The 14,526-nt window shown below is 28.3% G+C and overlaps 3 protein-coding genes across 3 annotated transcripts; 1 reads left to right on the forward strand and 2 right to left on the reverse strand.

Moving 5' to 3' along the window:
* Positions 1-1,846: 1,846 nt before the first annotated feature.
* On the reverse strand, positions 1,847-2,381 carry OCT59_017847 (uncharacterized protein; the record flags this gene model as incomplete). Its single annotated transcript, XM_025330635.2, has 3 exons — positions 1,847-1,881; positions 1,960-2,019; positions 2,087-2,381. The coding sequence occupies 3 exons, from the start codon at positions 2,379-2,381 to the stop codon at positions 1,847-1,849; spliced, it is 390 nt and encodes a 129-aa protein (XP_025171923.2).
* Positions 2,382-2,964: 583 nt separating this feature from the next.
* On the reverse strand, positions 2,965-3,500 carry OCT59_017848 (uncharacterized protein; the record flags this gene model as incomplete). Its single annotated transcript, XM_066137760.1, has 2 exons — positions 2,965-2,970; positions 3,036-3,500. 2 exons carry the CDS (start codon positions 3,498-3,500, stop codon positions 2,965-2,967), a joined length of 471 nt encoding a protein of 156 aa, XP_066004305.1.
* Positions 3,501-9,914: 6,414 nt separating this feature from the next.
* Positions 9,915-10,397, forward strand: OCT59_017849 (uncharacterized protein; the record flags this gene model as incomplete). Its single annotated transcript, XM_025327312.2, has 1 exon — positions 9,915-10,397. One exon carries the CDS (start codon positions 9,915-9,917, stop codon positions 10,395-10,397), a length of 483 nt encoding a protein of 160 aa, XP_025171924.2.
* Positions 10,398-14,526: the final 4,129 nt, after the last annotated feature.

A 14,526-nucleotide genomic window follows, 5' to 3' on the forward strand; every position in this document is an offset into this window, starting at 1 on the left:
TGAAATTCTTCACTTAATTATGGATTCTATTTCCACTAAACAACTTTTAACTAAAACTAGAAAAAAATTACCAAGTTTAAGTGAGATAATGTCTTATGGACAAAAACATAAAAAAATTCAGTGATCTTTCATATGTAGATGTTTATATATCTGAGGATATAGTTATAGATGAAGGTGCATGTTTATTATTACCAGATGAATTTAATGGTTATATATGTGCTGATACAACTGCTGATGGAAATTATAAATTTTGTTTGAACATTTATTATGGCTTAATAAAGTATAAATGATTATAAAATTTTATATATTTTATAAATTAAATAAGTTAAATATATTAAATATATATAAAATCATCACATTTTGATGTTGCCTCCTTGTCTTGCTGGTTCGCTTTGGTCTCCTGGAATATTATATATTGGTGTTTTTTGCGCTTCTGATATTTCGGCTAACTACACTATTATTTAAAAAGTGTAGTTAGACGAAAATATTCAGCCGAAAATAGTAGATGTTGAACCAATAAAATATTCTAGATCAACATGAATTTTTTTCGGCTGGGTGTTATTAGCCGAAAATTTACTGCGCCTTCGGCTGAATTTTTCGGCTAACTACACCATTATATATGTTAGTCTCATCAGAATAACATTATAAAAAGGAATATTATTATAAATATTAACTGTTTGATCTTTCACAAATAAGTGATAAATTAATCAATAGAAAAAATAAATAAAATAAATAAATTTCATCAAACTTATTAAACATTACTTTTAGAAAATATTTGTATTGTATCAGTAACAATTTTATCATAAATTATTATCTTTATATTTTAATTTAATATTTAATATTTAGCTCAATCATAGGTCTTTTTATTTCTTGATTTTTCCTCATACCGACATTTAGAGCTTGGACTCGCACTCATGTAACTCGAGTTGACTCGAGTTGAACTCACACTCGAGTCAGAAATTTCTTGACTCGAGTCAACCGGGATCACGTGGTTGATAGTGCCGGCTGAACCCTATTTGTAATTCCTGCCGGCACTATGACTATAACGGTCTGGGTAAAATTATGGATAATTTTTTTGGCCCGCACTTTAACTTTTGACTCAAATTAACTTGAGTTAACTCGAGTCCTGACTCGAGTCCTGGACTCGAGTACTCTTCGAGTCAAAAAAATTCTTGACTCGTTTTACTCGAGTTGACTCATCCTGACTCGAGTCCAAGCTCTACCGACATTATAATGATGACATTATATCGAAATAAATTTGATAACATTATTAATTTAATTACATGATGAATATCATTTAAATAAGGTTGATGCATCGTGCAATTTATTTGACTGAATTGCCATTTTTTTATTATTCTAAAATAAGATATAACAAAAATATATAGCACTACCGCGTTGAGCCTTATAACGAATTCCTTTAGTAAAAATCCGTTCAACAAAAAAAAAGTTGGTATGAATTAAACTATATTAGAAGAGAATATTGTTTGAGGTCAATTTTTAGCAATTTATTTTATTGATGTCATAAACAATTTATCGTTTTATAATAATATAAAGTATAATACATGTCAGATAGTAAAAATTATCGAGGAAAAAAATATAAATTATAAACAATAATTCAAAAAAAGTAATGTTAAATAAAGTAGTTTAAATATCATAAAATAAATGAACAGTTTGATTATTACTTAGTTAACAATGCTATTTTCATTACTAACAATCTGTTATTTTTAATGCTCCGAATAATCCGAGTACCCGGGTTATTTTGACCCGACTTGACTTTTAAATCGGGTCGATACTTGTAATTTTGAGTGAATAAATAAAGAAGCTTAAATATCATAAAATAAATGACTTAGTTAACAATGCTATTTTCATTACTAATATCATCTGTTATTTTGAACAAAATATATAAAATTAATAAATAAATAATTCATACAATACATAATATAACATATTGTTTTTTACCTTTTGATTGTAATAATGAGCTAGAAACTTCTAAATCAACTAATTGAGAATCTTGATTATCTAAAAAAGCAATAAAATTAGTGATTATAGGGTTAACTTTTGAGTAATAAAAAAATTTACATAATACCTTCATTATTTTCATCATCATCAAGATATGAAGTAATAATAGATGAATTAACAGGTTTTGTTAAATTGTTGAATGCAAATAATCTACTAGTATATATTGCATCAGAAATTTTTTTATATGTAGTTGAAATATTTGGTATTTCTTTATCAGCTTCTTCAAATATAGCCTTAATTTCTTTTCCTTTATAACCATATTTTTCTATTTCTTGATAATGTTCATCAAAAGAATTATACCAAAAACTTATTATATCATATAATTCTTTGGCTGTTGGTCTTTGATTTGAATTAGCATTCATACATTTATAAGCTAGTTTTTTATAAATTTCAGGAGTCCCTTTTCCAAATTCTGGTCTGAGTCCATTACATATTTCTAATGCCAAACTTAAATCATGTTTTCTTTCATAAAAAGGTGGTTTTCCAGAAGATAATTCAGCCATAATTACACCAAAACTGTAAATATCTGAAGAAAATGTATATGGTTCTTTATTTAAAACTTCTGGGGCAATATATGGTAATACTCCACATATTTTATCATCTGATTTTTGTTTATTTGATGGTCCTGATAATCCAAAATCTGATATGTAAGATTTATAATCACTAATTTGTAATATATTTCCACTATGAAAATCTTTATGAAAATATCCTAATCCATGTAAATCATCAAGATTACTTGCAATCCAATATAAATGTCCAATTTTATGATTCCATAAAATTTTATTGAAATTACTTGAAAGAAAACTTCTCAAATTTCCTTTCTGTGCAACATCTAAAATCATCAAAAATTCTTCAGTTTCTGGATCTTTAGTTATTCCATAAAATTTTAATAAAAAATCACTCAACACAGTAAATTTCCAATGTATTTTAAGCTTTCATTTTAAATTAAAACTAAAGTAAATTAGTATGTCATTAACAATACATGTATGTATGTTTATCTTATTAGTTAAACATACCTCATTTAAATACTCAGCTGACATATTTTGTGATCCATTTAACCTTTTTAAAGCAACTTTAATAGATTCTGATTCTCTTTTTTTCCAACTTCCATCATCTTGTTTGAAATATTTTACTTTACCATCAATCCATGTTGCAGAATATACTTTTGCAAATCCACCTTCACCAATTTGTTTTAAGTCCTCAAATCTATCAAATGGTACCCACTCAAGAATTTTGAAATCATAAAACCGACCATTAGACTTTCTTGCATCATAAATTATGTCTTTGATAAATTTATCAATATCATTATTTCTGCTGGTCCAACCTTCAATCATTCTAAATGGATCACATTCTTTACACCATAATTCTTTGGTAAATGGTTTATTGCAATAAGAACAATTTTTTTGGCTGATGTTTTCCAAATTAGAATCTTTATTAGAGTTTTCATCAGAGATATTTAATTTACTAAATTCAGTTTCCATTGTAACTAGAGCTTCACTTCTTTTGTCCAATTTTAACCTTTTTTTTTTAAAAAAAAAAATTATTTGGATTTATTGGCGTTTTTTGCGTTACCTTTATATTGTACTTTATTAAATGAGGATAAAAAAGGAATTAAAATTCCAAAATTAGAAGATCACTATTATAGTAACAATTTATGTTGATCAAATTTTACAATTATGATAACTACAAAAAATAAATGAACGTGAAATTATTAAAAATTTAATTAGGAGAAGCTTTTCATTTAGCAACTTTGGGAATGAAAGTATTATTTTATCTTTTATTCTATTCTACTTTAGCAAGAAATAAATAAAAAAAAAAATATAATTTTGTACGAAAAAATTAAATTATTTCAGATCGGCAGTTTTTTTTAGTATAACATCGACATGTAAGTGAAAAATAACGATCACAGTATGTTATACCAATGAAAGAAAGATACTCATTCCATGATGTTTTCTGAATTAGAATCTTTAAATCTTTATCAGAAACTTTATCAGAAATATTTAATTTACTAAATTTAGTTTCCATTGAAACTTGAGTTTCATTTCCTTTGTTTCATCATTGTTTTTTTTAAGTTTAAAAATAAATTAAAAATTTTATTGGCGTTATTTGTATTACTTTATATTTTGGTCAATAAGGATAAAAAAGGAATTGAGCTTCCAAATTTAAAGTGCCACAATGTCGATCATTCCTGCACTCTGCGTCATAATATTAACTACGAAATAAAATGGAAAGAACGAAGGTAAATTTTTTGATAAAGTAAAGTTTCATCAAAAGTAACTTTCATAATTTTTTTATGACAAAATCACATACCGTATGCAGATCGCAGTTAACTTTTTATGAAAAAAAGTTTATTATTTATCAATAAAATTCATTATTTTCGTTTGTTATCCTAATAGAATGTTAGTCTTCTGGACTTGGTCCGCAGGATCAGTCATCAGATTTTCCTTAGAACTAAAATTATTTAACTTGAAATTTTTAATTATTAGTAATTTTAGTAATTTTCAGCATAGAGAAATGATATTAACCGGTTATTTCTCAAAATAATTGCGTAATCATGATATATTTTTTTTTAAGTATCGTGTTTTTATTTTTATTTTTATTTTTTATTTTTATTTAACAGTAATAGTTAGTGAATACAAATTTTATAAACATATCAAAAATGAAAAAGTAAAATAAAAAAAATGAACTAAACTATCAGAAGAATCTACTTTGACGGTGGGCAATTAAACACAAGACTATTAAAGATATAACCAACTATTAAAGATATAACCAACTATTAAAGATATAACCAACTACACCTAAAAACCATTTCTTTAATTAACCCACTACCTCTCATACACTAGCCGAAACTTGGTAAGTTGAAGCCCGCCCTGCAGAAGAAAGTAAAATTGACCCTATAAAATTATATAAATCAAACTACTAAAATCTACGATGGCGCTATGAAGTAAGATTGGTATAAAATTCTATTATATTTTTGCCAAAATAAATATAATTCCTAATACTATCTAAAGAATCATAATGAATAAGATTATTATTACTACTATTATTAATAGGTAACGAACGAACGCTTTTGAAATCTAATTTTTTCTTTTTAGTCAATCCCAAAGAACATTCAAATTCCTTCAAATGCGAACACCTTGGAATCCAAACCTCTTCAAATATTTCATTAAAAATAAACTGCCTCATTTGAATTAAGACATCAACAACATTTTTCTTTGTAGTCCAAGAACTCAACAAATCTGAAAGTAACATAGGTATAATTCCTTTAATAAGATCGATAAAAGTAAACACGTTAGGATCATAAGAAATATCCCATATATTAAGCGCCATGAGAGCATTGAAATCTTGTATATTATCATTATATTCTAATATCCAAGTCAAGAGATGATTAATAGTTTTATCTCTAATATTGTTAATGATATCATAATGACCACTACACGTCCATACATGATTAAAGGTTTCGTCATGTAATCCACATATAGGACACATCCATCCATCATATAAATCAAATAGCGATTTCTTCATCTGTTCAATAGTAGGAAATTCTTCAATTATTAAATGAACTTTTTGAGCTTTCGTTTTAGAAGAAGAAACAGAAGTTTCATTATTATTTATATCACAATTTAAACAACTAAATGTGGATGTCCAATCAACTTCTAATGTTCGATATTTATAATTTCTGTTCAAATTAATAAATTTTTCTAAGCCTTTGTAGTTGCAAATATTTTTCAAAAATGAGCACAGCTTATTTTCAATAATAATCCCATTCCAACAAGGAAGAACTTTCATCATACAAGCGTCCCATCGAAAAACTATATAGCGATCCTGATCAGTATGTGCAGTTTTTGCCAAATTATCTACATAATTATTATCCATATCATTACCATGAGCAACAACCTTAAACATTTCCACATGCAAGTTCAATGTTAATATAATTCTACATAAAATAGCCCATAAAAAATTATTATTAGCCTTAAAGTATTCGCGTGAAGTTTGAGAAAATCTTGATTTCTTTAACTTTTCAAATTGTGTAATCACATTAAGCGAATCAGTATTAATTCTAACTTTGCTATTTTTTGGAACAACGCTTAATGCTAAAAGAACAGCTAATAATTCTCCTCTGTACGCAGAAGGCCATTTATCAATAGTAGAATAAAATTTGACATGAGGTATATCAAACAAATCACTAATCTGAGCGAAGGCGCAGCCAATACTACACTGTTCAGTACCTAATTCAATTAAAGATCCATCAGTGTAAAATTCAAAAATATAATAATCGTTGTTATCAAAAGGAGCTAATGTTCGTTGTATAGTTAACAAGTCATTTCTTGAAGTTGAAGAATCTAATAAATCCAAAATTATATTATCTTGTAATTGTGGAGAAATCACGTGATTTTGCGTTAACGCTCGATGCATAATATCATATTTCTTTTTTGCAAAATCAAAAATGTCAAAAATATTAAATTCGATTAAATTTGTAGATTGAATAGATGTAAATTGAGAATCAGTCAACAATGGTACTAAACATTCCCAATTAGCAGAAAAAGTGCAAGGTGAGTGTGTTGATAAAGCTGCGTTAGCAGCACATCCATATTCCATACATTGATATATATACATATGTGTGTCAGTACATTGTGACATATCAGTATGAAAATGTTTAATAACAAGTCATTGTGTTTCATCTACTCCTTGAATTTCACTTCATCCCTACTTTCCCCTGTCCTTTCGTCCTTCCCCTCCCTTCCCCTATTGTCCTTTCCTTTCCCTTTCGTCCTTCCCTTGCTTCCCCTTTCGCTCTCCCCCTTTTCTCACACCTTTCTTCCGCCTCTTTTTCTTGGAAGTAATATAAGTTTCATTTTTTCCAATAACCACAGAATTAAATTGAGGATTGTAAAATGCTATTAAAGATCAGTTTTTTTTAGTAATATCATATGATCGAGCCTCTTCCATATTATCAACACGAATGCCAAATAATTGTGTTATACTATAATTCAAATGAACACTGTCAGAAGTAATTAAAGTTCTAATATCTGTATACCATTTAGCTACTTTCTGTCATGAAGACATGGGAACATAAGCCTTAATAAGTATTTCTTTCCATAATAATAAACGAGATTTATCACCTAAAATAATTTGGTCTAAAAATAAAATATTTTTTTCACGAAGTCTATCCCGATGTTTAGAATAATATGCATTATCTACAATGTCTTCTAAAGGAATTTTACCTCCTTTAATTGATGGAAAAATATTATTATCTAAATTCTCTAATGAAATATTATTATCATAACATAACAATAGCATATTAAGGATATAATTATTTTTTCGTGTATGCGGAACACGATTATAGGGAAGTTTTTCTATCAATGGACGCGACGTCCATAATTGATCCTGTAAGATTTTAAACGAATTTCAGTAATTTTTCCTAATAGACCATTGTCGTTAAGTTGAATACAAAAATCAGTAATTTTGGCTTGGAGTTGATTATCGTAAAAATCTCGATATCCATATATATAAGGATTGTCAAGTATAGCGTTAGGCGCAGAACGAGCAAATTTCAATTTGTTTTTAAACATCCTTCTAAAAGGAATTTTAAGTATCGTGTTTTATTTCTATACAATTTTTTATGGTGAACCATTAACGTTTGAGACATTTGTGTCACAAGCACGTGATTTTTTCCTGTTGGTCATTATGTAATTAACTAACATGCAAAGTTTCGTCATATGGACGATCATAATCTAATTGTATCTTATTGTAAAACATGTATAAATAATTGTGTAATATTGATCACGATTTTTGGACTTTTCTCATTAATGAATATTCTGCTAAAATTAATAAATGGTTAATATTTATTCTACAATATAATGAGAAAAAAATTTGTAGCAGTATATTTATTGGGATTTTCACGATTAAATATCTATAATTTATTTTTTCATTATCATTTCACATTATCCTTTGCAATTAATTATTCAAATGATATTTTTGTAATTTAAAAAAAATTTAGAATTATTTATGGAAAAGAATCTTATTTACATTTTATAAGATTTTCTATGATTTGATTTGTCTATACTGATCCGGGACCTAAGATCAGCTGATCTGGACTGGGTATGCGTCCCTTAGATAAAGTGATTTTTGATAAAGGTAACGATAATCGTTAACTTATTTTTTCTCTTCTTATTAGGAACAGCACATACTCTTGAATAAAGGCGAGTTTGGTTATCCGATTAACTTGAGCGTTATTTATCGTTAAACTTTTTTAGGAACCAATCAAAATTCTGCAAAATGAGTTTCGTGGAGGTTATCGGGTTTTCCGATTGTATTATTTTTTTTTACAGCTGTTTTCATAAGACCTGGGACAAACTAAATTTTTGAACCCGATCTGCCGATCCGGTATTTTTAGCTTGGCACGTGATCCTGATTTGATAATTTGATTTGTAAAATAAATAACAACTGAACCGGATCGGTGGGTCGGCGGTCGGGTTCAAAAATTTATTTCTTATGAAAACAGCTGTAATGTTAAAAAATAGGACAGTCTATGCACGAAGAAATGACCGACATTACTCTTTATTGCCTTGAAAAGAAAGAAGGGCTTAGAACAGCTTTCACTATTACTGTCGAGAAAAACCAAGCTTAAAGAAGCTATTTGGGAAAAAGTTAAAAATTCTTATGAACATAAGAATATGGAAGTGCAATTTACCTTTTCGGACAAGGAAAAACTTGTACGTCTTTTACACAAAGGCTTATCAATTGAGGGTGAAGCACAAAAAACAGAAATACGTAATGCTACTGATGAAATTGGTCAACATTTTAGTGAGCCACCCGCAGAACATATCCATACCTCAATTCTATGTTTTAAATTCTGTTGATTTAATTAAGAGATTCTTCGATATTATATTTTTTAATCTTCGATAACATAAGACCCATATTTGTGTTGAGTGGCGTTAGAAGCTGAGAGTTGAAGTAATCATGGACTATGCACATGTCAATAACAGAGTTTTAAAACGAAAATCGATTTCTATGAAGAGTTGAAGACTAGTAAATACCATGAATGGGAATATTTTCGTTAATTTTATAGAGATAAAACACTGATCTCGTTTTCAAATTAAGAGGTTCTGCATAAATCCCGAAGGAATTCGCTTCACGAATCTGATTCGACCATCAATTTCGAATTTAATTGCCTAGAGTGTCAATTGAATGACATCTTATATCTATGAATAGTAGAAAATGAATAACCTTTCAAGCTTTTCAGTCCCATCTCCTATTATATCAAGATTGAAAACATACTGTATATCAGTATATGAGTTCGTTTCTTAATCATCCAGAATCATTTATTGAATTTATTGAAGAAAGTAATTAATTTTGCATATTTAATTTACCAAATTCTGATACTTTAGTACTCCCTAAAAAGTACTCATAAATTTCGCATAGCATCACGTCGTAACACAATCGGCGCAGCAGGACTGCAGCTAGTATCAAAGCTTACTAAGCACAAACTTTATATAAAGGGATAAAAATTATGTAATGGAAATAGTATTGCCGCTTACACGGCATTACGGCATTACGCGTAATTAATTGCTATTGTCATACAAATAACACGTGATCATGACTGTCGATAAATAATCATAAAAACTCTTTCTCTGTAACTTTCAAACGAATAAATAACCATAAAAAACTATTTGTTATAATAGATAACAAATAACCACAAAAAATTTCTTTATACTTTCAAAAACTTGACTACTAATTTACGCCATTAAAACAAATTTATACAACTCACTAACTCAGTACAAAGATTTTCTACTAAAAAGGAGTTGTGGAATAACTTTCTTGAAAAGAATTGGAATAATTGCGGAGAGAATTGGGGAAATCTAGACTTTACCTCAGAACATATGTTTGGGATCATGGAGGCATATAAAGAAGGCACTAAGGAAATTCTGAATATCTTAGAAGAAGTTATCAATAAGTTGCAAAGTATGGAAACCCTAGCCGTCTACAGAGATTTCGTTACTGATTTTATTGTAGAACTTGAAGTAAGATTTAGAGATTGGCCTAATGCGAAAAGCGCTATCTATAGCAAGATCAGACAAGAAAGTGTAAATTATGGGCAAAGAGATAAAGAATGTATTTCAGAATTGCAGAATTTTTTGCAAGCAGTTAACATGACTGTCGAGGACATCGAGTTAATGATACGTTTTAAGAAGAGGAGCAATAAAGAGTTTCATAAAGGAGAATATCTAAAGCATCTTGAACCTAAAGAAGCAAGGGAAAATTTCGAAGCTTCATTTCCAGACAGTCTAAAAGTTTTCAAAGATTCTTTTAGAAAGGTCTTCAACGCTTTAGATCATTGGGACAAGTATCGTAATTCAGATAATTCTTGCATATAATTTCACATTATCATAAATACTGGGTGGCGTCGACTTTTCATATCAATTGCATGATCTATAAACTTTTCTAATATTAACGAAAAAACTGCATAATCTATTAATTTTTTTTATTAATGAAAAACTAAATATAGTAAGTTATAAATACTTCTATTATCGAATATTAATTTACTTAGCATAAATATAAAGTACGTGTATTGGTTAAATACTGTATTTTTTTTACTGCAAATGACGCAAATTAATGAAAATAAGATTATATAAAAGCATGTATAAATAATTAGTTGCTAATTAGATTCGTGTGAGAAAATTCTTTTTTTACTTTGTTAATTGAAATATAGTCTTCTTTCAAAAAAAAAAAAATTATCAGAGGTATATAACAAAAGTTACATAACATACTTTGAAAGTCAAAAGGTGAACGTAACTCAATAATATTAATCACATCGAGAATTCCCTACGCCTCTGATACGAAAACGTAGTGCGTTTTCCGCAGTTTAATTTTTGTTGATCTCCGCAGTTAATTTTTCATTAATTTCTGTGTTGCGTACTTTAATTTTCGTTATCGATTTTTATAATGGCATCAACATAGATTTTCTCGATAAGGAAATATGAGGTAGTCGCCATAAATGAAATATTTTCGTTAAAATTTATTAAGTACATCTAAAATTTAAAATAAAAAAATCGATTAGGTCGTCTCTACGTATGATTTTTAGAGCAAACTTAAACGAACCTTGAATCAAATAAGCACAGATAAGTAGATGAAATACGTTTAAATTTTATTTCCAATTTTATGCGGAGCGATTTCTTTTAATGAACATACATCGTTTTTGTTATGTCAATATACTATTATATTTTTTACGTAGAATAAATAGACTAACCGAGCTTTAAAAATGATATCAAATGTACGTTAAGGAAAAGACAATAAAGACATTAACAACAATCATTGAGAAGATAATAAACTACTGTATTGAAGAATTGAAACACCAAAAGTACACAATGAAAAAGATTATTTTTTTCATTAATAACCGGAAAAAAGAATAATATCACTATTAAAAATAATAAGCGCTATAACCGACGTTTTCTTGATCATGTCAATCGCGCCACTAATAGGGCGTAATAGACAGGTATGGAGCAATATGGAGCAACAATATTAAATTCCGGTCAATCATCAAAACTGGGAAAAGTGCTAAAACGTAATACTGTAGACAAATACGAAGCTTCATTAATCTTAGAACGTATATCATTCCAGTAATTGTTCGCTGATGACAAATTCTCATCCGTAATATCACGTGCTAATGCTAAGCCACCCTAATTAAAAATTATTTAAACAATTCTCTACTATAGAAAAGTAAAAAAATATAAAGAGTATTAAAGAAGCCAATTTTAGCTTCTTTCAATGTTTATCTTCGAAAATATCTTTGTATATAAGAAAATATTAGAACAAGTTTTTGTTAAGAAAAAAATAACAAAAAAGAAAGAAATAGGAATAGAAAAACAAGCTTAAAAATAAAAAAAAACTTTTTACTATAACTAATCATACAACTTATAAAATGACCCACTGTAAGTTAGATGGGTCGTTGACTATGTTAGATGGGTTAAAACGGGTTTTTATATTAAGTTTTTTTGTCTCGACGTAAGGTAAAATCAAAAAAATATTTGTTATTGGTTTGCAGATTCACCTGATATAAAATCCCGTGTATGTTGATCAATTTGACATTACACAAAAATATTTTACTATGTCGATGAACCAAAGGCAGCAAACCTGCCCATATTGATATTTTCAAAACCCAAATATACCGCTTATTTCTCTGTTATATGACGTAAATGTTAGATAATTTGGTAAATAGAGTAAGGACCGACATTGGGGAAAAATGTTAGTGAAACCCAAAAATCGTGATTGGCTGAAATTAACGTAATTTCGGCCTAATTCTAAAGACGAAGGCCATAATTTTAGCCGGAATTATTTTGGCCAGAGTTTCAGCAAAATCATAATCAGCCATTCAATCAGATTTAAATATCGTGAAATTTTATCAAAAATCGCGGTTCATCCCAAAATCGATAAAATCGGGATAAAATCGGGATCAACTCAGCCTATATCCTATCCTTTGACAAACCTGCGATCACTTCCACAAATCTCTTCACACCTCGAGGAAGTTCCACAACATTATTCGGTAAGGGCAATATGATAGTCAGCTTTCGTGTAATAAATCCTCTCTGGAGTAGATGCCTTTCGTTTTTTCTTGTTCGTGTAGAAGGTTGCAACACATTTTGCATGATACCCAAGGCTTCTTGATTCTGCTTCCCTTCAGTAATGCAAATAAGTTCTTCGTTTAACGAGTCTACTATTCTTTTGATTCCGTAATCGACCGTCCTGTTGCTTCTTTACCAACAACTTCGAACTGCAGTTCTAGAGAGATTTTTTTCTTAACGATTCTCTTAATATTTCTTCGATACATGAATAACGCACAGCCTCGTTACTTGATTTGGCCGGACCTATTGCGTTTAATCACAACTAAGCAGTATCGGAAGTCTTCATCGTCGTCACCGATTTTCTCCTCCCTGTAAAAATAAGCAGTTCAGAAATTGTAGCTTTCCTAGCGAGCGGAGTAAAGGCATGACCTCCTATCTTACCTGGTACGAAGGGTGGAATCTTTTTTGCGTCATCACCAACGAGAGTATCTGGACGTGGACATAGTGAATATTTATATTTCTACTCGGACGAATAAAAAATAGTGGCCGTATAAGCAAAGTTCTTTTATCATGTGACATTGTGACACTCTGAACAAATTTTTAGTGTCATGTGGACATTTAAGATTTTCTCTTTATTTTAACACTTTTTCAATTCTTTTTTGAATCACGTACATAAAAATAAATGCCGAAACATTTATTTTTATAAAACTAGCAAACTAACCCAGTATTAAATCCTTGGACTTATTCATGATAATTTAGGACCAGGTTTTGTTGACCTAGTATTGACTAGTCATTCCTATTCCTACATGGTTTTGGTAAGAAATTTCGAAAATCATTTGAGCGACTGACAAGACCGACCACAAAATCTCGACAATCCAATAATATCCTGACAAGTCAAAATCCTGACAAATTATAACACATTTAAACTAAATATTACATATTGCAACAAATTTTTTTATTAGAACATACATCACAAAATTGTCGATATATAATGACTTGTCGAGATTTTGGATTTGGATTGTCGAGATTTTGTTGTCGATCTTGTGTTAGTCGTGCAAGTTGACTCTCGAGATTTTGATCGGATACCACCTACATATCATACTCTTTCTTTCTTTTTTTTTTTTATAAAAAAAAGGTAAAATATATACGAAAATCAAATATATATATATATATTCATCGTGTTTATATTTATAAGTTGAAGATTAATGATATTCGTTTACTTTCAAATTATTTATACGAATATTTAAACGTAAATTATAGTAAAAAAAAAAAATTTTTTTTTTTTTTTTTTGCTATTCTAATGAGACCTTGAAACCGCTTGAATATGTAATACAGAATAAATTCATTTTTTTTTATTATTGGCTATAAAATATATTACAAAAAAACAAAGTTGAAAAAAATTTTTTTTTTTAATAAGGTAAAAAAAATAATATTAATAAGGTAATAAAAATAAAATAATTTAAAATAAACCTAAAATTAAAAGAAAACCACTACAAATTAAAAGAAAACCATACTTTATTATATTGATATATTTTTTACGCTCTTATAACTCTTAAATTATTCTTTCTATTTTCTTTTTTAAAAAAGAAAAAAATTTATTTATTGTTTTTGAAAATAATAAAAGATTATTTCGGAACTTACTTTAGAAAAAACCAAATTTTTCTTGAAGTGTTTCAAAAAAAAGGGAGGTAATTGTAATATTAACATTATTCAAATAAATGATACAAGATCATATGTTAAATATAAATGTCATATATATATAATGAGAAAAAAAAAGGATTGATAGTTCTGAAGATCACTTATCCATTACTCGTGTTACTCCATATTTCAATGTTTCATGCAAACAGATCAAGAAAAAAAAAGTGTGGAAGAATGTGATAATGCTTTTTTGTTGCCTTATTAGCTTCATTCATGATACAATTAATGTAAATCACGAAAATGAAGA

This window comes from Rhizophagus irregularis, chromosome 26 (genome assembly GCF_026210795.1).
Source record: "Rhizophagus irregularis chromosome 26, complete sequence".
In the NCBI taxonomy this organism is placed as follows: domain Eukaryota; kingdom Fungi; phylum Glomeromycota; class Glomeromycetes; order Glomerales; family Glomeraceae; genus Rhizophagus; species Rhizophagus irregularis.